Source organism: Sylvia atricapilla, chromosome 2, assembly GCF_009819655.1.
Source record: "Sylvia atricapilla isolate bSylAtr1 chromosome 2, bSylAtr1.pri, whole genome shotgun sequence".
Taxonomy (NCBI): Eukaryota; Metazoa; Chordata; class Aves; order Passeriformes; family Sylviidae; genus Sylvia; species Sylvia atricapilla.
Genome location: NC_089141.1, coordinates 5,384,917 through 5,410,175, shown reverse-complemented (window position 1 = coordinate 5,410,175; position 25,259 = coordinate 5,384,917). Strand labels below are relative to the sequence as shown.

General features: G+C 39.1%; 1 protein-coding gene across 1 annotated transcript in view; it reads right to left on the bottom strand.

Annotated features, from left to right (window-relative positions):
• Nucleotides 1–1,531: 1,531 nt before the first annotated feature.
• ABI3BP (ABI family member 3 binding protein) overlaps nt 1,532–25,259 on the bottom strand; it is a 136,531-nt gene continuing 112,803 nt past the window's right edge. The window contains exons 49-57 of the mRNA XM_066340725.1: nt 24,220–24,303; nt 22,672–22,740; nt 21,771–21,983; nt 20,206–20,317; nt 10,071–10,150; nt 8,581–8,610; nt 7,442–7,603; nt 3,612–3,725; nt 1,532–1,652 (exon numbers count right to left, since the gene is read on the bottom strand). Of these exons, the coding sequence (XP_066196822.1) occupies nt 1,537–1,652; nt 3,612–3,725; nt 7,442–7,603; nt 8,581–8,610; nt 10,071–10,150; nt 20,206–20,317; nt 21,771–21,983; nt 22,672–22,740; nt 24,220–24,303 (980 nt within the window). The 3' untranslated portion in view covers nt 1,532–1,536. The remainder of the gene's footprint in view (nt 1,653–3,611; nt 3,726–7,441; nt 7,604–8,580; nt 8,611–10,070; nt 10,151–20,205; nt 20,318–21,770; nt 21,984–22,671; nt 22,741–24,219; nt 24,304–25,259) is intronic.

Sequence of the window (25,259 nt, the reverse complement as noted above, 5' to 3'; positions counted from 1 at the left end):
ATGAAGTCAATAGACCATATTACAGCAGAGGGCAAAACATTCTCTCAGTTCATATTTTCCATTCTGCAGATTCTAGGACTATGTAAAACTAAGTGGGGAATAAAAAAAAAATGAGCCAGAGCAAGCTGCTTGAACTCTCCTAAGAACAGATTAGGAAGTTGAGTGAAATATCCCTACATTCAGCATCCTTAAATAGTGCTGTGCCCACAGATACCACTAAGCTCCTCCCCTTTCTGCTCTCAGAACCGAACACATCAAACCATTTAACAGGAGCTTGTTTCCAGCAAGCATTTTGTTCTGAATAATAGTATTTACCACAGAAATTAACCCTTATTTTCATGTAAAACACTTGAAAAAACCACTTGATTAAAAAATATTTATTAGGAGTACAGTGTACCTGCATGTACTTTATAAGGTATTTTCTATAAATGACTACTATATAGATCTGTGGTGTTCCTGTTCATATTTCTTCAATACATTAGTAAAGTATGAATAACACCTTTAAAAAAACCTACATCTCTTTATTTAGTTCATAAATGTTCAAGCAGTACAAGTAGCTTTGGGAGAGGTTTTTTCAAAATAAACTGTAAAGCAGTTTTAAAGTTCAGTATCAGCATTTCCCCCTGTTGTCCCCAATGAAAATGTTTTAAAGCAGATTTTTTTTTCTTTTAAATAAAATAAACCCGACCATGCTGTATAATTAGTTCATTTCTTTTTTCCTCTTTCATTTGTCTTTCCAAGTCCCCTTGCACAGTAAAATACGTTTGGCTTTTGAACCAGTAAGTGTCAGGCTCTGAAAACTACATTTTCCTGAAAAACCCCAGCTGTGGAGGCCAGCTTTGTTTTTTCATTCCATGTACATATGTACCTGTCCACTTCAATTACAGAACACCAGTCCTCTCTACCAGCCACTGCCAGGCTCATGGGCAGCGATTCTGACTCCATAGTGACAGGCTGAACATGGCTTTGGCTGGGGCTGGAACATTTGAAAACAAACATGGAAGAAAACCCCACTGAACTTGATCATTTAAAGCTGCACATACAGCAACCTACCTCAGCGTTTTGGCAGGAGCATAAACTGTTGGTACATGTAAGGAGAAAGTGCTTCAAGTTTACTGGCTGCAAGATATTAAAAATTATAGGATCTTTTCTATAATTTATGACTGGGAGATGTTACAGATGGATTAGGATGGGTAGCTTATGGCACTTGTATTACAGGACCAGTGAATATTTAAAAACTAGCGCACATTGCATTCCATGACCAACTCTGGCATATCCGTGCCTTAAACATTTATTACAACATCGTGATAAATAATATACACACTGTATCTTTTAAAATACCATATAAACCATACCTCAAGAATAGGGAGCCAGCTTCCCTATACATTATCCTACAACACGTCCCTAGCCTGTGTTTCTTTTTTATTCTAACAACAACGTTGTAACACTGGATAACTACAGTAAGCAGCCTACACTATTACACAATAAGGCAGTATTGGCCTCAGGCTGGTATAAAGCCTGGCACTCAGCTGGCACCTACCACTTGCCAGGTATCGACGTGCCACACTCGTACCAGCGGACGTAGTTTATCTGAGTCTCCCCGCCGATCTTCCCGAATTTGACAGGTTCCTGACGGACTGCCCTGAAAAACCCTGCAACAGAGAGGAGAGTTGTGTTGGCACGAAGTTCTCAGGGCAGTACCGTGCTTTGGTTCCCTGAGAAGTCTGCAACTAACAGTGAATGGCCAGTCACCGAGCCCTTAACCCAACTGCCACAGGCAGAGCTGTTTGCTGCCCCTAAATCCATGAGCACTCTGTAATCTACCCATCCAAAAGTGCTTGGGATGGCGGTGCAGAGGTGGAGCCTTCCTCCCCTGGAGATCCAGCACCCTGCCATGGGTGGTGCTGGCTGGGCACAGCCTGTGCCCCCTCTGGCCATGCTGGGCTCTCAGAACAGGAGGCTGCTCTGCATTGCAAAGTGACAGTGACAATTAGCCCCCACTGCACAGCCTTGACACTGCAGTGAACCTCAATAAAACCTAGCCACTGGGGAAAGTTCACAGCATCTCCCCATCCTTAAATGAGAAATAATCCTCCTGCTCTCACTCTGTTGCCTTTGACAACACACTTGCATCCCCTTCAAATCATTAACATCAGGTTACAAATTAAAGTGAGGAATTGGGGCTGCATAAGGAATGTATGTGTGGCTGGAGCAGGCATGTGGACACACACACAAAAAATACTATTCTGCAGCTAAGAAACGGCATCGCCACTATTCCCTCAGCACTTCAGGTCAAATACCTGTAGTTAACTCAGAAATCAACCTGCTACAGCCAGAACAATCCTCCTTTCCTCTGTTCTTTCCTCTGTTAGCTCATTTGCTAGAAATACAAGCTACTGAAAAGGTGAGGTCTTTTGTTTGCTTGTTTTGTTGTTTGTTTTGGCCTAAAAATGAATGTAGCTCATGAGTTCACTCAAATCTTTTGCTGAAATCAAACTGGTTTAAGTGTCTTTTAAACTGAGGTAGCAAGGTTGTTAGATAAAAGTTCTTTTAGATACTAAAATATTTTTAGAAGTGAATCTGGTACAACTGAGAAGTTTGCTGTCCTGGCAATGCAAATTGTATTCTGACCATCTCTCATGCAAAATATCTTTTCAAATGGGCAGCACGGACTGGGCAGGGAAGAGCAAAAACCTCTTTAGAAGAAGCTTACAAAGCACATAAACATCCTTCAGACCAGTAACTACTTGGTTTTTGGAAAAAAATTGTGAAAGACTTAGGAACTTCACATTCATCTCCCACACCTACCTCAACGTGTTTCTGGACTTGTGTGGGGTGTTTTGTAAATGAAGCACAGGAGGGTTTGGTCAACACGCTGGTATTGTACTGAAAACTGTTTTGCTGTTTTCCTCAGTAAAATGTTCCATGACACGCTAAGCATGCGTGAACAAACCAGGACAGGTTGTGTTCTTACCCCACAAGGAACAGAGCACCTCCCCTGGCACTGCTGCCAAGCAGCAAGGCAGGAGTTCAGCTGACAGAGGTACAAATTTCTTATGTCTCAGCCTCAGCAATGTGTGAAAAATAGCCAGGCAGGTTCACAGCTGTGTTTAGCACACCCAGCCCCATGCCCACTTAGACCAGACCAGGATTTTGGGCACCCTTTTGTAACAGTACACACAGAATTACTGCAGCATGAACTGTATTTTCCAGCCGTAACTTCCCAGTTTGTCATTAATACCAAAGTATTTAATGCCCACCTGATTATGTACTGTGCTTTAAATCAACGCTGCCAGTTCAAACACACCACTTAATGCCTCTCTGCAAAATCAGATTTGTGGTTAAGTTTAAATATGTAACACCAACTGTGAATAATTTGTTGGGATATTTTAAACAGGAAGACAGGCTGTTTGCTACCTAACAGAACCCAAGTCATAACTGTCTTAATAAGTCATCATTCCTTGTCAAAAACTTCTTGACCCTCTTCTGCCTGCAAAGCTGGCAGCTCCTTTCCTCGCCCACCCCAGCAGTGGGCATTGAATTCACTGGCAGTAAAAATGAAAAAAGAAGAATTGCCAAGGTTTGCTAAAGAGCCAGGTGTTAGGAATTACCATCTTTGACTGGTAGATCTTCTTGCTGTCCTGTCCTTCCGTCTAAGAATGAGTCCACAAATTGGCAGTGATCTTCTCCGTGGCCCCTCTGGTCTCCTATGTTATAAAATTTTCCTGAAAGCAAAGAACCAGCAAAGTTAGTGAAGGCTATTTCAAAAAACCACCAGAGGCAATGGGCTGTGCTCTTTCCTCTGTGGGGAAGCCAAGGTGGACACTATGATTCTTTTCCTCTCAGGACCTGTAGCTGTAATTTGAACATGACATGCAGGCTCCAAGTGCTTGTGGCTAAGGCAAAAGTGCCCCACTCCTGGCCAAAATCTATGCCTGGACATAATTTTTCCCTCTCCTTACATTTCATGCAGTAAGGGAAATTTTTTACTACCAAGAACATCATCAAAAAGCAAGTCTTGGTAGTGATTTGAATGGAAGGCAGGTCTGGTTCCCTGTCAGGAAGCCCCCAATACCTTCAGAGATGTTTTTACAGACCACCTCCTAACATAGCCAAGGCCTGTTTTATAAATCATCGTATTTTTGCAAGTGATAGCCCTTAACATATAGATGACCTCGGATATTAAGTACTTATCCAGAGCATGGAGGGTGCCCATGTGTTTATTTGCAGGATTGCTTAACAGGACACTTTACTGCAACTGAGTAGAAATCAAGGTCTCAAGTGTCCCATGTAGCATACACTGATTACAGGCTGTGCTTATCCTGTTAACAGGCACAGTGAAGGGGCTTTGACAGATGTTTTTACTTGCTGATTTGATTTGCAAGACATTAGTAAAATTCAGTTCAGAAGGTGGAGGAGAGCATCACACGTTCTCTTCCCAAACCTGGGATGGAAACCTTTGTAGATAAACTTACCATTCTTTCTAATCTTCTTTCCCAGCACTTAGTTCTCAGTATGTTCAGCCTTTGGTTGAGATGTTGAAAGGAAAGGTGAGAGCACTTAGAAAGAGGCTCAGAATGCTAGGCAGAAAGTCCAGTTACTGGGTGTCCTGGAGCCTTGAAACTGTGCCAGTCTGGCCATTTGAGAGGTAGTGTGGTGAGTTGTAATACTGCTTCCAAAGAGCAATTAATAATGAGCAGCCTACCAATAAACACCAATGTTTTTGTGACCTGAGCAATACTTTGCCAAAATTTCTCACCTCCAGTTGATAGCCTCTGGGCATGAGGCTCTCCTCTAGCTTTACAAAATTATTTATTGCTATCTAGCTTTGGCTGCAGACATCTTTTTTTTTTTTTTTTTTCCCTAGGAGAACTGGTCAGAGGGAGTTCCTATCAGCAATTTTTTGCTCTGAAATTAAGAACATTCAGGCCGCCCAAAAAAAGCCTTTTTTTTTGTTCCACAGCTGTTGAAGGTCACACATAGAATTAATTTTTTTCCTTCCCTCAATAAATACTTATTTTTAGGTGGCCTGCTTTTCTGGAATGCCTACAGTGACTGCTCTGGAGGACTGTTAAATGAGGTCAGCAGTAGATGCTGGTTTATAGAACAGTCCTGGCATGTGTAATGGAGATCAGTTTTTCTTCATAAGAGAAAGAATAAGCCAGGTATTTTAATGGCTAACACCAGAACAGTAACTTCCAGATACACATATACTCTTCTGGTCCACAGCTTAACCTATGCATAACTCAAACAATTGGTCTTCATAAATTAGCAGCATTCTCAGTGACTATTACATTCTGACTGCCCAACTATTTCCATAATAAAAAAGCCCATACTTAAAACTATTGAGCTAACAAATAACTGATTTTCTGTTTTAGGGATATAAATTCTAGCACAAAGTAAATTTCCCCCCCCCCCCCCCCCCCCCCCCCCCCCCCAGTGTTCCTTTGTGGGTGGCCTTTCAATTTTACCTACGAGCTTTGTTTTATACATTATAAAACAGCAGAAGGATAAATATGTTAAAAACAGCATGCAAAGATAGAGTTGTTGCCTGCCTGGGACGATGCACCCAAGTTTCGAGGCGCTGCACCAACAGCAAAACTTTGGATGGTTTTCCAGCACCCGGTGGAATTGGGAGCTGCCAGCACACTCACTGCAGCTGGCTGGTGCTGGCAGGGACATTTCCTCTGGCCCCAGGGGCACACATCACAGCAGAGCTTGCCTTCCAGCAGGAAAACTTCTCACTCACACACAGAGGCCTCACTCAGCGAACGGGGGAGAAAGCAGCTTTCCTTCTACAGCAATATTTCACTTCTTTTAAATATTGTGACAACTGGTCAGCGCTGGTGGTAGCAATTCAAGTGCAAGAACCAGGCTTAGCAAGTATAATGAATACAGTGTGTCTACCCCATCTTTTTTCCAGCAAGGTTAAGCCGCCATCCTTCCAGCAAGAACAAAAACAATCTAATGAAAGTAGGAAAATGGGCTCCTGATATTAAACTTTTCTTCTCAGATTGGAGTAGCTTTCACTGCAGTGTTAATTCACTTGATTTAGGGCTGAAGTCTAGTCCTGCTAGATTAGTACAGCTATTTCCTCTGCTGGCTGGTTTTGGGACACATCATGCCTCATTGCCAGTGCTTGTCATTTGATCACAGCTGGTTAGTACAGAAACAGCTGAAAGAATGATACATCTGTTCAAAACATCCTCTTTTATTCACACAATTGTTAAGATATTATTTACATAGAGTGTATTGTGCTTACTGTTAATGGTGAAGCTTTCCTTCCTTGTCTGCTCATCAGAGAACAGTGCTGGATGCAAGGCAATTATATCATCTTAAAATTATAGCGTTGTGGGCTGCCCTGCCCTCCCCTGCTCTTTTCATTCCATATTCCTCCCAAGGAGCCCAGAGCCCTGCTCCTGTGAGGTGCTGAGCTCAGAGATGGGGCAACTTTAGGTTACAAAAGTGGATTCTTCCACCTTCTCTCCTAGCTAATTCAATGTGATGTGTTGAACACACTTGCACCTGCACTCAAAAGGCATTTCCCAGACATCTTTGTGCTCGGCTGCCATGCTAATGCCATCACAGAGCCGTCTGTGATAAGAGATCCCACACAGCAGAGAACCAGGAGCTTGGGATGCATTATAAGAAGGTAACATATTTCTTAATGTAGCAGATATAGCTTGCACAAGCTGCATGAGACACAAAGATCTCCTATCACTGAAAAACATTTCTTGCAGGCTGTTTCCCCAGCATGTGTCACCTGATTCAGGTCTTAAACACATCACACTCAACTGGCCTTAAAACACCAAACAAAACTTGAGAATGTAAGGCTAGGAAGTTTCCCTAAGCAGTAAAATGTAATATGAGGAAAACAAAAAGGTGGGAAAAGAAGATCATAAGCAAAAATAGAGAACGTGAAAACAAAACAAAACATGTCAAGGCAGGTGAGTAAAACCGGTTGACTAAAGTCATGTATTTATAAGCCTCCCAGTAGAGCAGTAACCAGATGTTTACCAAAAGGGATGAGAATGACAGGTGTAATCCTGGTCTAAAATGAGGTCCTGATCTTCTAATGAATAAGTATTCCAGGCTACCCTTTAAATACCAGTTTGGCTGTTTTACAATATATGCTATTTCCTCTGATCTTTATCAATTTTCTGTATGATCCCCAGTATTTGACTTAAAGTATGATTTTAAGTATATGACTTAAAATCAGATGATCACCACAGAGAGGTTCCTCTGTAGTCTGAAAGTTCACTATCAAACATATAAATTACTGAGCACAAGCAGATTATTCTTTATGATTAATCTATGGACTAAATTAAACAAATCTGAGCACATTTCAGCAGAGCTCATCTTATTAAACCTCTTATTACAGGAACCATAATATCTTTCAGGCATATATAATGTGGACAGCAGTGATTTAAGTGTCTCTTACCTGTAAGTGAATCACTGAGGTATATCTTGTATCTCAAAGAATTGCACAGCTGCACACCTACAAACTTCTTATACCAAGTCCTCTTTACGTATTGTTTGCCTTTGCATTCTGAATACGTGTCAGAATTGAATGGGATTTCAGTCCAGATAGCATCTTTCCCCACTGTAGGAGAGGAAAAAAGAGGCTGAAGTATGATGCTGCATACAAAATTACAAACAAATACATTTGAATAACTAGAATTAGAAACCTTGATGAACAGAATGTACCATGACAGCTGCGTTTTGAACATGAGAAATACTTCAGGGAAGCACCAAAGTATGCAGATACAGCTGGTGCTGTGAACTCCTCCTGCTGTCCTCTGGTGCAGGTTTGGAATAGGTTCATTCTAGGACCTTGTCAGGGGGACAATGTTTGTATTGGAAAAACTCTTATTTGTGAAGTGTGGGATACAGTCACCATTCTTCAGTGCATACAAGCCAAGACAATCAACTTGTAGAAAACTGTGATCTAACAAAAATACATGTAAAAATGAAGTGCCATTAATTATGGGGAGAAAAATGGTGCCACAGTGTCAGAGTGAAAGTGATGCCTATTACAAATATAGAAGGCAGCCCTATTTGCTTGAATGATCTCAGCTTTTCTTCAAAAGCTTAGTCCACCTTCCATCAAGGACAGCAAGAGTCTTGTAAGAGGCCTAAAGCAGAGCTAGATCAAGCCTTCTGAAGCAGAAAATTTTCCTAAAACACAAAGACAGATAAATAGAGTCCTTCAAGCTGTTCTCTGTTAATTCACTTTAAAAGTGTGGAGTAGCTTATTCATTTTGCAGAGCTTTCTTTGCTTTAATGACAAGGTTGAGAAAATATGAAGCTGTCCTTGGCTCATTTGTGGACATTGGTGTGAAGCCATCCCAGCTGCCATGGGACCTCCTCATCGTCTTGATTGCCTTATGCTCAGGTAAACAAGAGCCTTGCATTAATTCCTTTAGCAGGGGCATGGGTGGAGGGAATGAAATTGTGTGTGAATGCTGTGTGATTCTGTAACTCATCCAGCTGCTGCAGCAGAGCCACCTTCCTCGTAAAATTCTGCTATCTCATTTCTGTAAATACTGCTGATCAGATTTATATAAAAAAAACACTTACTTGAAATTGGCTCACTCACTCTTGGGTCCGCTGGGGGAAGAAAACAAACATTCAGTCAGACACTGTAAAATGAACGTTCCCAATAATTCGATGGAAAAGCATTGGTAAGTGATTTTTTACAGCTGACGTAAGCTGTAATTTGTGAAACAGAGAGAGTTTTGGAAGCAAAGTTAACTTTTGTATTAAATTAAATTAGAAGAAATATATTTCTTATGTGAAGCCCCGGTATCATTGAATTTTTAATAATTTTACTTATGGGACAACACCAGCCAAGCAGAGTTCTAGTAAAAACAAAACATTAAACCTATAACCAGCAAACCCCAATTGTATTGCATCTTATTAAAATTTCAATTTCAAAACCTAAATAATAAAAAGGGCACATGTGTAATACTTGCCACAAAAAACATGGCTTTGAAAGCCCAAGTGTGACAAATGGATGTGTGCAATTAAGAAAAAAACAAAACTGAGTGCTTAATTTGTCCAAACTAAATAGGAGACAGAACATAAGTCTTGTCATTCATGAAAACTGCACTCGGTGCAAACATTTTTTTTTTTTTTCACTTTTAACAATCTAGGATTACAAAGAGTGCATTCAGAGTTTTTAAATACATGTGGCACAGTCTGAACTCCTCCTTGAGTAATACTTTGCTCAGCCAAAACTCTCATCCATCAGTGACAGCACTAGTTGAGGACTACTAAATTATTAATCCTGGCTCAAAACACAGATTGAGAAGGACCTTTTAAAAAGGCCAAATCCATTTTGTGTTTTATGTGGTCTTTCAGTACTACCAAGCCATAAACACTTCTGCACAAAAGATGGTATCTTGCTTGCCTAAAGTCAACAAGCCAGCTGTAGTTAACCTTGAGGGGAGCAAGAATAGGGGAAAGTAAAACCGCTCTGATTCTCACCTGAGTCAGAGAGAACTTGACGTGGGAACCAACCAATGGCCAAAACAGGCTTGTATACACCTCTTTAACAGTTTCACTGGAGAGTAAACAGGATGGAAGGGGACCTACTGGGACACTAACTTTTCACAACAGCTCTTTCTCAATCCTTATTTCAGCCAAACAACATCACTGTTTAGAGCAGCCTTATTGACCAGGTAGCAAAAGCACCTATGAACACACCAGCCCAAAGAAACCCCATCCAAAAGCTGTTAATGAGTTGGATAGATGCAAAAAGGTCAGGAATATAAATCTTAAATGACTGAGCCCTCTCTAAGGATGAAGTCATTCTCTTTGCAATGATTACCAGACAAACCCTCTGTGCTCCTGTGTTTTTTCTCTCACTGTCTGTCCATCTTATATCCTCCCTCCACACAGTTCTGATCCCAGGCTGAATTTCCAGACATGGTGGTAAAAAGCCAATCAGGATACAGGAAAGAGCAACACTGACTGCGCAAAATGAAATGAGAGAGCCTTTGATGCATCCCACAAACATAGGTACTAAAGCCTCTGTAAAGGATGGTCTGATCTTTGGAAGTTCTTACCTGACTCAGTACTGAATGACACAACGTTGCTGCTTGGGCCTTCACCAAGGGGGTTCCTAGGTTTCACGTGGAATTCATAACTGGGGAATAAAATAGAAGAGATGAAAATTTTGCAAACTAAGCACTCTTGAGTAGTCTGGAGCAAGCAAGCAGCACACACATTGGTGCTACTCCTCTTCTGGAGAAGAACAAAAAAGCCCAATTTCTTGTGACAAAACCACCAAGACATTTTGGCCCTAACTGCGTGCACTAATTGAATTGAACACAAAATTAACCGGTCCTTTCGATAATTCTTTGCACACATAATATTAATATTTGATTTAATTCACCACTGACTTGTCTGTCTTGTCTCACCCAGCAGTTTCAGTTCTCGCAAAGGGACCAAGTTCAGATAAGGTCTGAAGCAACCTAATAAACAGAGACTGAGTAAAGGACATTGCTATTTATTTGTACTTTTTGCTTTCTTAAGAACACAAACCTCCAATTCAATGCCCGTCAGGCCCACCAACAGTGACAGACAAGACCAGTAGCAAAACACAGGACAAGCCTTCTAGGACAGGAGTTCAGCCAAGGCAAAGGTCCAAATTGCTTGAATATATGTTAATAGTAAGTATATGAAGCAATGACAAGACACTGTGCAGAGCCTCTTTTGAATGTGTTTTTACTGATGTAGCACAACACCAGCCTGTGCTGTAGTTATCTCATGATCCCTTTTCATCACCTTTTTGGGAACCAGACAGAGTGCTGTGGAAACAGAACACAGCTGAAGAAAAAAATCCAAAGCAGCCTCCTCCTCTTCAGCCTCTCCCATCTCTCAGTGCTTGGTTAACAGTGGAAGTGCCACGTACAGAGAGACATCTCCCATGCTCTGAGCACAACCATGAGCACAATCCATGCTCTCTCACAGCTCAGAGCATCTCCTCATCAGTGACAGGGAGCCACAGGACACGAGCCAAAGGGACTGTAGGCTTGGAAAATATGGCCCAAATTAGAGGTGCTTTTGTTCTAAATACAAAAAAAAAAAAAAAATGGGAGTCCCAGAAGTGGGCAACTAAAGATTCACCTTTTGACTTGAGCAGGATCATTTACCAGTGACAACTTTGGTAGCCCCTGACTAGCACAGCGTTGTAACGTGTTGCTGGAATCGCTTCCAAACTGCAGTTTTCTAAAGGAAGAAAACCCTCATCCACACTCTGCACAGTTGGAAATTTGTAAACTCCATTTGCAATTCCCCAGAAGAATAATTCAATCCAAACTTTGGATTACCTCTCATTCCTCCTTGGCTCCTGCAAAGCCTGAGCTAATTAACCTCAGTGGAGTATTCATGCAGTACCAACCAACTGCTTTCCATCCACTGTACTTCTAAAACAATATTTAACTTTAAAATTGCTTACTTCAGCAATTCCCTTATTTCTAGGTTTTCTTCTCTTTTTGAGGAAAATATTTATATAGGCTGGTATGCTGAAGAGATGCATTGTGGAAATTCATGGATATTGTTAAGAGAAACAGCATGTTTTGAGCTAAAAAAAAATATCTATTTGCAGAAATCTTGGCATTTATTTAAACATGCTGAAACAGCATTTAGAACTACCCATATTACCCCACGGTAGGAGGGGCACATTAACTAAATAATCAGTCTAAGAAATTTATAAATCTTCATTATCACCTTCAAATTGCTTGAACAAAAACATGCTTTTAAAAATAGGACCTGACCAGTTAGTATTCACATTGGCCATGTGGTACAGTAACTCTTTTTGGTCAAGAAGTATTCTTATCTGGTAGGAAAGGTCATAATATAGAGAACTGTAGCAAAGCAGTCAGAGATTCTTCCTGAGGAATCACTGAAGCATAAACAAAGATTTCCTAATAGGTTGAGGGTCTTGAAGTAATAACTGGATGATACATTTTTAAAAATGTCCAAATTAATCCACACGTAGAGTTATAAGACTGCAAAGAAGTTTTCCTGCTTCTTTCACAGGAGGAACACCTTATCTAAAGCTATTATTGGAATCGTGATCATCAATATGGAATGTTTTATTGCTTTATGGACAGTTTATGGTTTGATGTCATGGGTGATAATGACCTGGTTTTGTCCCTTTGTATGTATTTTGCTGATTTTTGAACCAATATATTGTTTTAAAAACTGATATGCCCTACTTAGGCTGCTTTAGGCAACATTGTTCATAGCAATCAGTCCTGATCCCAAAAATCTTTAGTCTATGAACTTGGACTCGTCAATTCTCTAATTCCAAAAAGACAAAAACAAGAACTGAAGGTTATTTTCCAAGCACTGTTTTTCAAATTGTGGTTTAGAGATCACTAGGTTCTCTGCAAAAGACCAAACCACAGTTTGGAAAACTAGGGCAAAATTTAAATAAAGAACTAAAATTTACAGATAGAAATTTCAGCTTATGTAAACACATAAAGAAAATTGGAGGAAAGGAAAATAATAAAAAAAAAATGTCCAAAGTTTAACTCAGTCAATAAGTGAAGCCTCATATGAATGAAGTTAAAAGAAAAATTCTAAAAACTAAAATACATACAATTCTACAGTTCTGTGGTTTGTGTTTTTACAAGCATCACAGGCTCCTTTCCTCTGCCAATTTCAATCCTAAAACAATACCAGTGGCCTCCACAGTACAAAAATAACAAACAACCACTTTTGGAGATGAAGAGAATTAGGAACTTGATAGAACATTGAAAAGGAGAGAAAGGAAACGTTGGACTGGGATCACAATATGACCGTTCTACTCTACTTTTAAAGCTATGCTGTGGCTGTTTCAGTAGAAGACAATCTAAAGTCTTCCTTTTTGTGTGTCAGGTGAAAGATCCGAAAAATATAAATAAAATGGTGAAAAAAGGGAACGATCTGCGCTGTTATGCACTCCTGCAGAAACTACAAGGAAGGGGAAAAAATGCTTAGAGCTTCAAGAAGAATGTGTGGCAAAATTAATAAGTAGGAAAGCTATAGAATGGTTAACCCGTGTCTGCTGCTTAGTTAGACTTACCTAACGAGAAACTGGAGTCTATATTCCATCTTTATATGGAATAATATACCAAATATATATCTGCCTGCCAAATATACCACAAACTCTACTCTCCTATGTAAGCAGGAATCTAGTGCATCACGCCTTTAACATCTATAAGATCGCTATCCTACAAACTTTTGGAGACCAGGGCTTCCAAATTCTCCCAAACTGTGCAAGACAGTAAAAGTCCTTGTGCAGATTAAATGGACTTGCCTTACAGTAATTACTATTTGGAGTGTATTTTTCCACCACAGGAAATCGCTATACCACATGGAACTCTGGCAGATGCAGCTGCTCCTGCATTTTTCAAATCATGCAAAAGGGAGAATCTTGAAGATTGCAGAACTGGAAATAAGTGAAGAGAGATTTTCACCATAATAGGAGAACTGGGGCAGCTGAGTATAGTCCTGGGACTTCAAGTCTCTTGGTGGGGAGATGCTGGTTTTGGATGGCAACTGTGCAGGGCTCTGTGCACAGAGCTCCTCTGTCTCTGCACGGGATGCTTGGACCACAGTGTGATCAGGAAAGAAAGAGAAAGAAAGAGAAAGAAAGAGAAAGAAAGAGAAAGAAAGAGAAAGAAAGAGAAAGAAAGAGAAAGAAAGAGAAAGAAAGAGAAAGAAAGAGAAAGAAAGAGAAAGAAAGAGAAAGAAAGAGAAAGAAAGAGAAAGAAAGAGAAAGAAAGAGAAAGAAAGAGAAAGAAAGAGAAAGAAAGAGAAAGAAAGAGAAAGAAAGAGAAAGTGATAGAGAGAGAGAGAAAAAGAAAGAGAGAGAGAAAGAGATAAAAAGAGAGAGACAAAGAAGAGAGAAAGAACAAGCTGCTATATTTGTTTGAGTAGTATTTCTCCTAGCAAAGCTGGAAGAAGGGCTAAGAGAAATGGGAAATGCTTATCCATGAACCTTGATATCAACAGCAATTCAGTACAATACCTGTTAATTTTTTAATATAACAAATGGAAACCTCCAGCATTTTTCTATCACTTTCTGAATGTTGCTGCATTGAAGCTTTCTTTGTGGTTTCTATCTCTTGACCCTTGCTGTTAACAAAAGCTAAACTCTATGCATTAATAGAGATTTTCTTGGGTTTTTCCTTATATGTGATTAAAACATTTGGGTGCTAACTGCAATAAAAAAAACCAATATTAGGTAAAGGAGACAACAGCCTTGGGAAGCAATCTAACCCAAAAATTCCAACAGAAACCACTCAAAACATCGTCAAAAATGAGAAGAGTATATTTGAAATTACCAAAATAATTAATGGTGAAGCAGATCAGTACCTAATGGGAAGTTACACAAAACTGTGAAATTCAAGCATCACAGGCTTTTTGTTTCTTATTAATATTCTTTTTCTGCACCAGTAGGCTGATGGGACACGTCCTCCAATGGCTACTCAAACTTCCCCAGATTTATTTGGAATAAGCCTTAATATTTTTCTTTATTACCTTCCAATCACTGCCATCACAAACATGCATGAGAACAATTTTCAGCAGTCTTCAGGCTCTTTTTTGAAGGCTTGTATAGAAATTTGGGCTGTAAAACTTCCTGGACACTGTGATGTGTGCTATGGGCTTCACTGCCCTTAACAAAGCACCAAAATGAAAGAGAAAATGTACACTGACTAAAAAAGAAAAGGTTCCAAGATAGGGCAGGGATACAGAAATAAGAACTACATATTTTGGCAGAGAAACCAGCAGAAATAACAAAAAATCTCATTGGAAAAAATACCCAAACAACATCTGCATTTAATATTTTAGGCTAGGAGAGTCCATGAAAAAACTACAGGTCAGTGAAACCAATTTTTTTCCAAGGAGAATATGCAGAGGAACACCATTAGTACTGCACAAGAGATGGAACTAAGACAGACAACAAAAACCACAGTAAGCCCATTTCTCTCTCAGGCCTCTCTGTGTTTATTGCAAACAAGCAGCTCAAGGAAAAAATACTGAAAATTATGGATAATAACCTTATCTTAACTCACATATGGGAGATCTTGCCTGACTATTAACATAGGAGAAATTACTGCAATGCTTTCTTATGAAGTGATGTTTTAATGTAAAACAAGGAAAGAGCAGAGCCCTGGGTATGCCAGTGGTACTCCCACTGGGAGTCCCAATGTGAGAAGCCTTTTAAGGAAACTCAGAAACAGGAGACCTGTATGAAAACTTAGATGGAATAATTGCAGGTCTGGTTCCTCAAATGGCTGCTTGGAAGTTAGACTGTAGCTACTTTGACCAAAACAATCAGTCTTGCAGTTTGACTCTTTTCCAAGTGGAATAAACACTGCATTTCTCACTATAAGAATCACAGAATTTCCATGTGGAGAATGAAAAATTGTTAGTTCATACTAGTGCCTTTGTTTCTCTCATTTTTCTTTGTTAAGACAGAAATTACATTAACACACTAAGCCTCCTCAGCTTGCATTAAAGAAACTGGAGGAAATTGAGATCAGCAAGACCAGAGACTGACTATAAGGTCCAACCTTACAATAATATATGTTGTAAGACACCTCTGAAGATGACCTGGTCCTTTTCCTGACAGGGCTGACTTAGCTGCTTTGAGCCCAGGGTTCATCAGGTACAGTAATGACAGACACCCACTCTTTGGTCAACAGAGTAAAAACTGAGTAGCTCACTACTCTGTTCAGACCAGAGAGAAGAAAGAATAAATGAAATTTGGTTGTTACAATCTTTTTCACTAACAGAAGAATAAAGATGGCAAAACCTGAAATTCTGCTGTATGCTTTAGTGTGATACTGAACAGGGGACTGAATGAAATGTGACCTGGACAGACTCTAAAGTTCTTGGAAATAATCTAAAGGGTGACAAAAGCTAACTACAGTACAAAGTCATAATCAACACTGTGTATATGCTACCATCAGATCACAGAAGCACATCTATAAGAGAAATGTTTAAGCGGAAGACATTCATAAAGCAAGAGGAAGTTTTCTCCAGGCACCAGTTATACCCAATTAACTATTTGTGTAAGGAAGATGTAGATCATTGTCTAGCTCACATAGCATAAAAACATAGCATAACATATGCTGTGAGGTATTTCAGGTAAAGGTTATAATCAGAAGCAAATCTGATGAAATTAAACAGAATTCTAGAGTGAAACCAAATAGCAGCTTACTGCCAGCAAGAGTATTTCAATTTCAAGAACTCTGACCAACCAAGTAATGGATATTAATATCTGGACTTTCCAGGTTATTTGAAAAATCAGAAATCTTCTAAGATTTGAAATCCTGGAATCACCATATTTGACACTTCTCTAGGTGAAAAAGAAGATAAAATATTTGCCCTATAAGGAAAAATCCTTTAAACTATGTGTAGTTGTCAACTGTGAGGCATGTCTTACTTTGGGAAAATGGCATGGATATGATATGTCTTTCCTTGGGGAAAAAATATATGAATCTCAACATTCCAATGAAATCATATTGTACAGGAGCCTCTAAGATATTCTTTTAAGAAAAAAACCCAAAACAATCGTTGCATTAGAAAGCAGCTGACTGTAACCCACATTTATTTAAAGGGTCTATGTTTTCACAGTCAGAAGATTTTCAAATCTGTTTTACTTTCATCTCAGAGTGTCAGACTTTCCAGTCAAGTCACCAGGAACACATAAAGCTGGCATATTTAAGACAGAAAAACAACAAACTTCCATAGTATATACAACCTGACTTGTTTAAAAGTCACCTTCACAAGTTGTGGCATGCCCATGAAAGTCCATTTTCATTTCTATCTCTATGTTATCATGGTATAAGTCTGCTAAAATCAAATACTTGATAACTGTACTCAAAGTTGAAACTCTTTTTTCAGCCAGTGCATTTTTTCTGGATCTAGTCACTTTTCAGACAGCTAAAAGGACACACAGAATACTACACAATAATCCCTATCTCATTTAATGTCTGTGTTTGTACTTACTGACAGCTGCAGTTGCACATGCAATTTTTGATGAGCGACTGTAATTGTTGTCTCCCTAACACTGTCCAAATTCCTGGGATATTTAAAGTCTGGCCATTAGCTCCTAATCTTTAAAAACTGCCTGGTGTAAAGGCCAGCTCAAAGGAAGAAGGGTGTCTGCCTTGCTGCAGAGCTTCCCAGAGGTGTAGCAGCATGACCTATTTGAAGAATGCAAAAGAGTAAAGCAAACAAACAGCATGATCTGGCACCCAGGTTTTCCCTGCTGCTTGTTCTGCCCCCTTCACACTGGAAAGTTGTTTGTCTTGCTTCCCTCCTGCTGGCTGTGGGCTAATAACTCTTCAGCTTCTGGGCCAGGCACTAGCATATCCTACCTCAATGGGACACTAGACCTTGGCCAAGGTGACTGCAGACCATCTCTGCCAGGTACAGCTCCTCAAGAGGGTACAAATGCACTGCAGGCTTGAACTGGCTTGAACTGTTGCTACAGGGTCTTTCTGGTTTAAACTTACCCATGATGGCTGAGGTAACAGATTCACAAACATTTTTATGCCTTTTTGGGAAGTCTTTGTTAAGGTCTGTCTGCTTTAGATCTGTCCTGGACTTCCCTTAGCCCTGAATGCATTGGACCTTCAGATTACCATAGGGGGCTCACACAAGCCTCACTTCAGCTGGGAAAAACAGGGTCACTAATCCAGCTTGTCAGGTTCTCCAAAGTAAATAAGGTCACTAATCCAGCTTGTCAGGTTCTCCAAAGTGTGCCCAGCCCAGGAGATTCTCCCCAGTTAATCCACCCTCTGCTGCTCAGCATCTCTCTTTCCCTATATTGCTGGGACTTTTGCAAATGCTGATCAGTTGCAGAAGGGATTTCTGTTTCTCTTCCAAGTTTCTTTTCCAGCTCTACCTCTCCTACAGCTCTTCTCTTTAAAGCTAGTTATGGAAAAAATTCCTTCCCAGTTTTAATGTATTACCTGATGAATTTTTAAACATTTCAGGGACTCTGTTAATGAATATTGAGCTGTGCTTAATTATTGCTCTTCCTCCCATTTGCAGTCAGTTTTATCCACAAGTCCATTTCCTTCATCTAATGAGCAGCTCCTGATAGACAGGCGACTTTTATTATGGACATGTGATGTTTCTTGGCAGAACAGACACTGTCTACATGATGCCAGCTGTCTTAACCACTTTCTTGTTTTCCCTGAATGTAGTGTGCCAGCGAGCCTGGATTTAAGTGGTAACAGTAACTTCTTGTGCTTCTGCCAAAGCTCTCAAGGTGTCCTCAAAATTAGCAATTTTGCTTGGAATGGGAGTGGTATTGAACAGAGCCACTCTGAGGACTTTACATCCTTAAATCTGGTGAGACTTGAGGGAGATGCACCACTGCAATTTATATCAAAGGTTTTCAATTTCAGGCAATGGCCCTCTGGATCTAGAAGGGCTTTCACTCTCTTTCCTTTTTGAGGCTGGGGTTGGTGAATGGTAGCTGCTCCCTCCTCAGGAAAAGTTATCCCTTTATATCTTAAGTCAGCCTCCACCATTCACTCCTGATTTCCTATCTAGTGCCTTGTAAAAAAATGCACACTTTGGAAGACAGCTGTACTCCATGCTGTTTGGTTTGCTCTTGCCTGCCAAAATCTGAAAGTCTTCTCAGAGGTTGGACAGAATCGTTACTAATTAAGGTTAAAACCTATCTTATCTGCTTCTGCATAGCTCCTGCCTTCATTATGACCTTTCCAATTGTTCTAGCTGGATCTGCCTATGTCCATCTTGCTTCCTTTCTCAGCAAACAGCAGTCTAAAAACCTTTTCTTTCATGATCATGTGGGTACTGCTTCCAGCAGCAAGGGGTTTTCTTTGCTTCAGTGTCCTTCTACACTTAACCAAATCCATTCCACCTCTGCCACCATATGAGACATGAAGAATTTGAATGTGGAATGAAAGAGAATCTGCTTAATAACACAGAGCTCTTTTCAAACACACAACTGTATTATTGCAAAATAGACCTGAAATGAAAACACAAACACACAAGTCGACAACTTTAGCAGCACCTACTCCCCTTCTTAGTCACTACTCCAGAAATACATTGTTTGGCTGTTTCTTGTATACCTTTTTGACTGATCAAGAAAAGCAGTGCTTGGTGCCCAAGCTAACAATTGTATTGCTAACATATTGTAATTGCCTCTTAACATGACAGTTAACATGTCACAGGACAACATAGTTCACGGTTCACCCTCTCACAAGCCACATGCCTTCAGGAAATTGCACAGGCATTCTTGAAGCCAAACACAGCAATTCTAACCCCTGTTGTGAGCCCATCTTTTGAACTATGTCAGATAAACTCATTTGTAGTATCATAATTTTCCCCTGCATTTTGTTTTTGAAATTCTCTTTCTTGCCTTCCACTTTTTGCAATAGGTTTTCATTCCTTCTCCAACTCCTAAAAGTTGCTGATAACAACAGAAGTTGAACCAGCACCTCAGATTACACCACACATTCTGTAAAAAAAATGTTCAGCATGGGCTCTATGCAGAATTTTGTGCTGTGTTCCAATTAATGGATGATAGTAATAGAAAAGGGTGGTTTATCTAAAGCAGAAAAATCCATTCACCAAAGCCAAATGGATGGTCTCACAGGAAAAATGCCAAGTGTCACTCATTAACTTTCCTGATGCAATTAATAAACAATGTAACAAAAGACAAGGGGTTTTCTTCTCTGCTCTAGATTTTACCATAGAAAGAAGAATACTGTTTAGTAAGATTTGACATTTAAAGATAGATCATGCTTTTTTGAACTAGTTACATGAGAGGCACAGCATCAACTGGAATTTCCTTACTCAATTTTTATCTGCCAGCTCTTTTAAGACACTGAAAGAAAACTATATGTTCAGAACAAATGTGTTTTTCCTCTCCATGGTAATTTTCTTCCTTTCGACAGGTAGTCTTTCTGATACAACAGGTCACTTCTGCAGATTGTCCAAGCCATAAATACTCTTGGAAATTTCCTAAAGATTCCTCATGCTTTATCTGTTAGCTTACAAGAAAGCTAAACCAAACCATACATTTTTTTTTTTTTCTATGAAAGGAGGAGTAAAACCGATCAGGTCTTATTTCCATAGATACTTCCATCTGATGTGGCAGACAGCTGACAGTCTAAATTAGTTTGATTAACTTAGAAAATTGTATTATTTAACTACCTTGTGTCTGGTTTTAGGTTTTCCACAGTAGAATGGGTTTGATTTGTAGTGATAATTGATTTCTCCTTTTCACCATCACTTCCTCCATTTTCAGTTGACACAACCTCATACTCTGCAAAATTACAGTACAGAAAAAACAGTACAGAAAAATTAGATCTAATAACATTTCTTACCTGAGCTTCTTAAATACAACAAGATAGGGAATGAATGTGCAATTTTACAGGAATTTAATCTTTCTGCCTTTTTTCAGCCTGAAGTAAATTAATGATTTGGACTTTTTAATTCATTCAAGTTGGAAAAGAAAATGCAGGAAATGAATGAGCATGCAAATATATGCATGCACACACAGGCACACACTGAGAACTACTGGGTCCATCCAGTGCCTGCTTGTTACTCAGTGCAGAAGGCAACAAACTGCCCTACATTTCTGTGGCAACACAAAGGAGCAAAATGGTCTTGGTTCCTGACATTTGCAGTTTTTATGAAAACAAGGAGGTGAGTGTGATCACTGTTTTAGTTGTTGTTTGTCAGACCATTCCATTAGGTTTTGGTTTTGGGCATACCCAATGAAACCCCTTGTACACAGTTAAAGTCAAGCAAAGTCATTCAAAAACCAAAATGATGCAACAAACGATGCTTGTTTCCACCTTTCTATCTGAAACAGTGCATTTATTAAAAAAAAAAATGTGATGCCTGAATAAGATGATTGGAAAAACATGCATAAACTACAAAAATAGAAAGAGATGACAGCAAAATTGGTCTAAGCCTGTCTAAACAAGTAATGTCATACTGATGCCAATATGAAGCAATCACTGTTTTCAGAAAACAGGATTCAGTGTCTTCTCTTGAATTCAGAATTGATTTTGATGAGTCATTAACTGACTTGTTAGCTAACTTCAATGTTCAATTTTTGTCAAGTAGTGTTGAGATACAGAAGACAATGAAAGAATTAAGAATGGCCACCTTGCATATTTACCTGTGTGCTGAATCCTGCATCATTTGCATGCATTTATTCTCAATTATAAGCCCCTTTAGAAATTAAAAATCTCAGATTCTTTTAACAGAGAGGGCTTGTTGATCCTCTCACTGTGGGTACTGCAAGTATTATGCTGGAAAAGTTCTGCTGACTTCCTAGGGGGATGTAAGCTTTGATTGTGTCTGACCCACTGTGGAACAGCATCCTCAGGTAAAGAAAGATGCCTACATTACGTGTGTGCTCCTATATATACAGCTGTATTGTTGGAATTTCTTGACTAGATCTTACCAGATCCTGTACAGAGTGGAGCCAGAAAATTGGAGAAGATATGGAGTAATACTTCTTAAGTATCTTTTTGTGTCGTCATTGACACCAATGATCCTTGTTGTGTAAGTCTTGTTATAATCTAGCAGCATTTTCTTCTTTTCTTACACTGGAGCTGACAGTAGCACACACAGAGAAAAAAACCACTGGACTCCTTTAATCCCCGGGGACTAATGCACTTTTAAATAGCAAAAAGCTACCGTGAAAGTAAATTAAGATGGAAATACTGTATGATCACAAAATGGAAGAAAGAAATCAAACCAACCAGTCACAGTGTCGTTGTCTGGTTTTTCCCAATCCAATATGACAAAGGATGGACAGCCCTCCACAGTCACCACCGTGAGGTTGGTTGGAGGATTTTGCGGAGGACGAGTGGGTTCTTCCTTGCTGCCAACTTCTTCTTGAGGAAAATGTTCAAGAGAGCTTGTGATGGAGCAAGGCACATCATCATCTTTCTTCATGTACTTGACATGGGGGGCTAAGAGCAACAGGAAAGAGCTGTAACTCAGTAGAGTGTTTTTTACAAAATGGCAGTGCCATTTCACCTGGAGCACAACACCCATCCCAGGACACCAAGCAGAAGTCTGCACAAGTGAAACACAAAGCTTTCAGAATAAACCCTGTGTATTCAATATTAATCTTGCTATTTTTGCTTGATTGCTTTGGATTTTGTTTATGGTTTTGGGATTTTTGTTTGTTCTTAAAATTTTACTTATTGCTGTTTGACCTGGAAACTGTGCTGCCTTCACCCCCTTCCCACTGGCATCACTGATGAAAAGACATTCTGAAGGTATTAGCAGGTGATATACACTGTTTGAAAGAATCAAAATCTGTCACAAAATAGAAAAAAATCAACTTTATTTCTTCTATAGTAAAATGAGACTATAATTCTACTTGCAGCTTTTGAGAGGTATGCTAACACCTCTCCCAACAAAGACGTCACATACATCTTGTTTCATCAGAGGGATCTTTGGTCCAGCAAGTAAAAATAAAATTCAGTCAAGAAAATGCTGGTTGGTACTACAGCTCTTTCATTTGCTGCTAAAGTGACAGAGAACCAAATAAAATTTTGGTCTTTGAATAACCAAATAAGATAATTTGATGCAAGATGCCTCAGACTCCATATGCTCCCTGAAATGAAAAAAATGTAGCTATGAATATCCTACCTTGGTACCTTGGTTTTCCTGAAGAGTCTGTTTCTGATGTAGGACTTGAACTGAAGACAGTTGCATCAACTGCAGAAAGCACAGTTATAATTTGCAATAAATACAAGTTTTCAGTGTTAGAACTGCAGCATTTCATAGTTTAAAATGCTTTTGGCAATTTAAATCATTATAAGAATAGCTACACGGTAGATATTTGCTGCCAGATCTGTCTCTTCATTTTAGGTATTTTATTCCATTTTTTAAATGGAATAAAATATTTTTTAAAATATTCCGTTTTCTTGTGATGCTGTGTAAACCCTGTACTTACCTGCTAGTACAGACAGCCATAATAAAAAATGACAGATTTCATGACTGCTGCTGGATTCAGTTCATGCAGTATATGTAAAAAACTTTTTAGACCATTGTCCTGGGTTTGCTTTAATAGAATTTTTTTGTAAGGAAGAAAAAGGCCAGCCATGGAAAAAGGATCTTTTTGCTCTGTGCTGGCTGTTTAGCTTGGAACTTTTTCGATGTTCCTGGGATATATAGAACTATTACACTGGCACAGTAACTTCTCTAAAAATAACAAGGAAATAAAATATTCTGCCTTCAGAGAGTACAAATTCTACAAAATTTGAAGGTAATTGAAAGCAAATACACTGATGAAGAGAAATGTGCTAAAGCAGCCAAGATTCATGATACAATGTTGTATTAATTAGCCACTACACTGAATGTCATGCAAATACTACAATGGACCTCAACAAATAAAACACAGTACCTTCCCAACAAGCATTTATAAATAAATCTAGCATCCAGCTTGCTTTACTCAGCACTAAGGACCACAGTGAATCCATGATCATTGTAGGGAGACAAGAATTTAAGTATTACTATAAATCCAGGAAAATTAGAAGCAGCATTATTCATTACAGTATACCAAGAACTGCACATTTGGACTCAAAAATTCTAAGCATCCTCTAAGCAATCCTCCTCCAAACCCACTACTGTATGCCACCTTGAAAAGACGTAGCTCTGAATTCGTAATCAACTCCTCATTTTATAAAGGACAAATTACCCACTGACCACTGATTGCACTACTACATTTTTTTCTGTATAAATGGTGGCAGTTTGATCAAATATAGGAGAATATCACATCTATGATGAGCACTATCAGTCACTGACAAATAACATTTTGAATTTATGTCCTGGGAAAATTGAAATGTCCAGGAAAAGAAGGGCCTCACCTACTCTTTGCACAACTTTAAATGGTCACTGAATAGTATTGAAAGCCTACTAAGCATTTATGGATTTCCAGGTAGATGGAAGCCCTGTCATGTCCTCAATTACTAAGCGGTGTAATTGAAGGGAGCTAGACCTCAGTCAAATCAGAAAAGTCACAAAGTGGCATAAAAGAAACCAGAATCATCCCAGACAGAATACTTATGTTAAATATACAATGCATCAAAAAAGTTTAGGAAAGAGAAGCAAAAGAAAAAATGGAAACCTTAATATTATTATTATTAATAATAATAAATAATTTTTTAAAAACAGAACTGTTTGTAATATGCTCACCATAATACTCTGGAGTTGCAAAAGCTGTTGGTGTCTTATGTAAGGTTCCTGTCCTCACAGATGGTGTTGGTCCAGCAGGTTTAGCTATAGTGACAGATGAAGGGACTTGTAGCAACAAAATATTCAGCATTTCAAGGAGTCAAACAGCTTTCTGATTTTCTATGAGAACTCAGTTTTGTGACAACTGCTTCATGCAACAAGTATTTTCATTTAAATCACAGTAATCCCTCAGCTGGATTTAGGAAAGTTCTGAACTATGCTAGTTGCAAATGAAACCTAATCCTGAAACCCAGTTAGAAAATTCTTTGCTGCTTTGAGGTTGTCTTGGAAGACTTTGGTCAGCTAGAATATAACCTGGTTTAATGCACAGAACCATCCCACACAGACTGGTAAAAGGATGCAAAACGACCAGCACTGACATTGCTGTTCCTTAAAGAAAGAGTACATTTCTTCCTGAGTCGTAAGACACAATAGCTGAAGTCAGCAACTGAAACTTGGATTCTTCCCTCAAATATAGGTAAGAATAATTTCTGATCTCAATATAGCACATACATTAGCAAGGGCGGTGCTAGAACATTAATAGTGATAAACACCAAGTCCTTAACTGTGGTCTGCACTTAGAGTTTAACCACAGAACACTACTGGAGCTTCCACTAAATGAAATTAAGATACACTTCAAATAAAAGCAAAGAAAATGCAGCCAAGTCCAGCATTTTCAACATTTATAGCACTATATCACTCAAGAAGAAAAGTTTTCTTGCTGAACTCATTTCTGTAGTAGATTTCATAAGTCTGGACAGAAACTGACCTATCACCTATAATTAAACAGCTATTTAAAAAAAAGTGTTTAGATTATGTGATATTGCTTTTATTCTTCAGCTGTTACCACCTAATAAAGAAAACGGGTTTCTAAGAGGCAAACAATCCATGGTAAAGGTCTTGATTTCTTGCATAATAGCTGTAAAAGACAAGAATTAAATTCATAAAGCATGCAGATACCATGATATGACAGTGACATCTCAACCCTGAAGAGTCAAGGA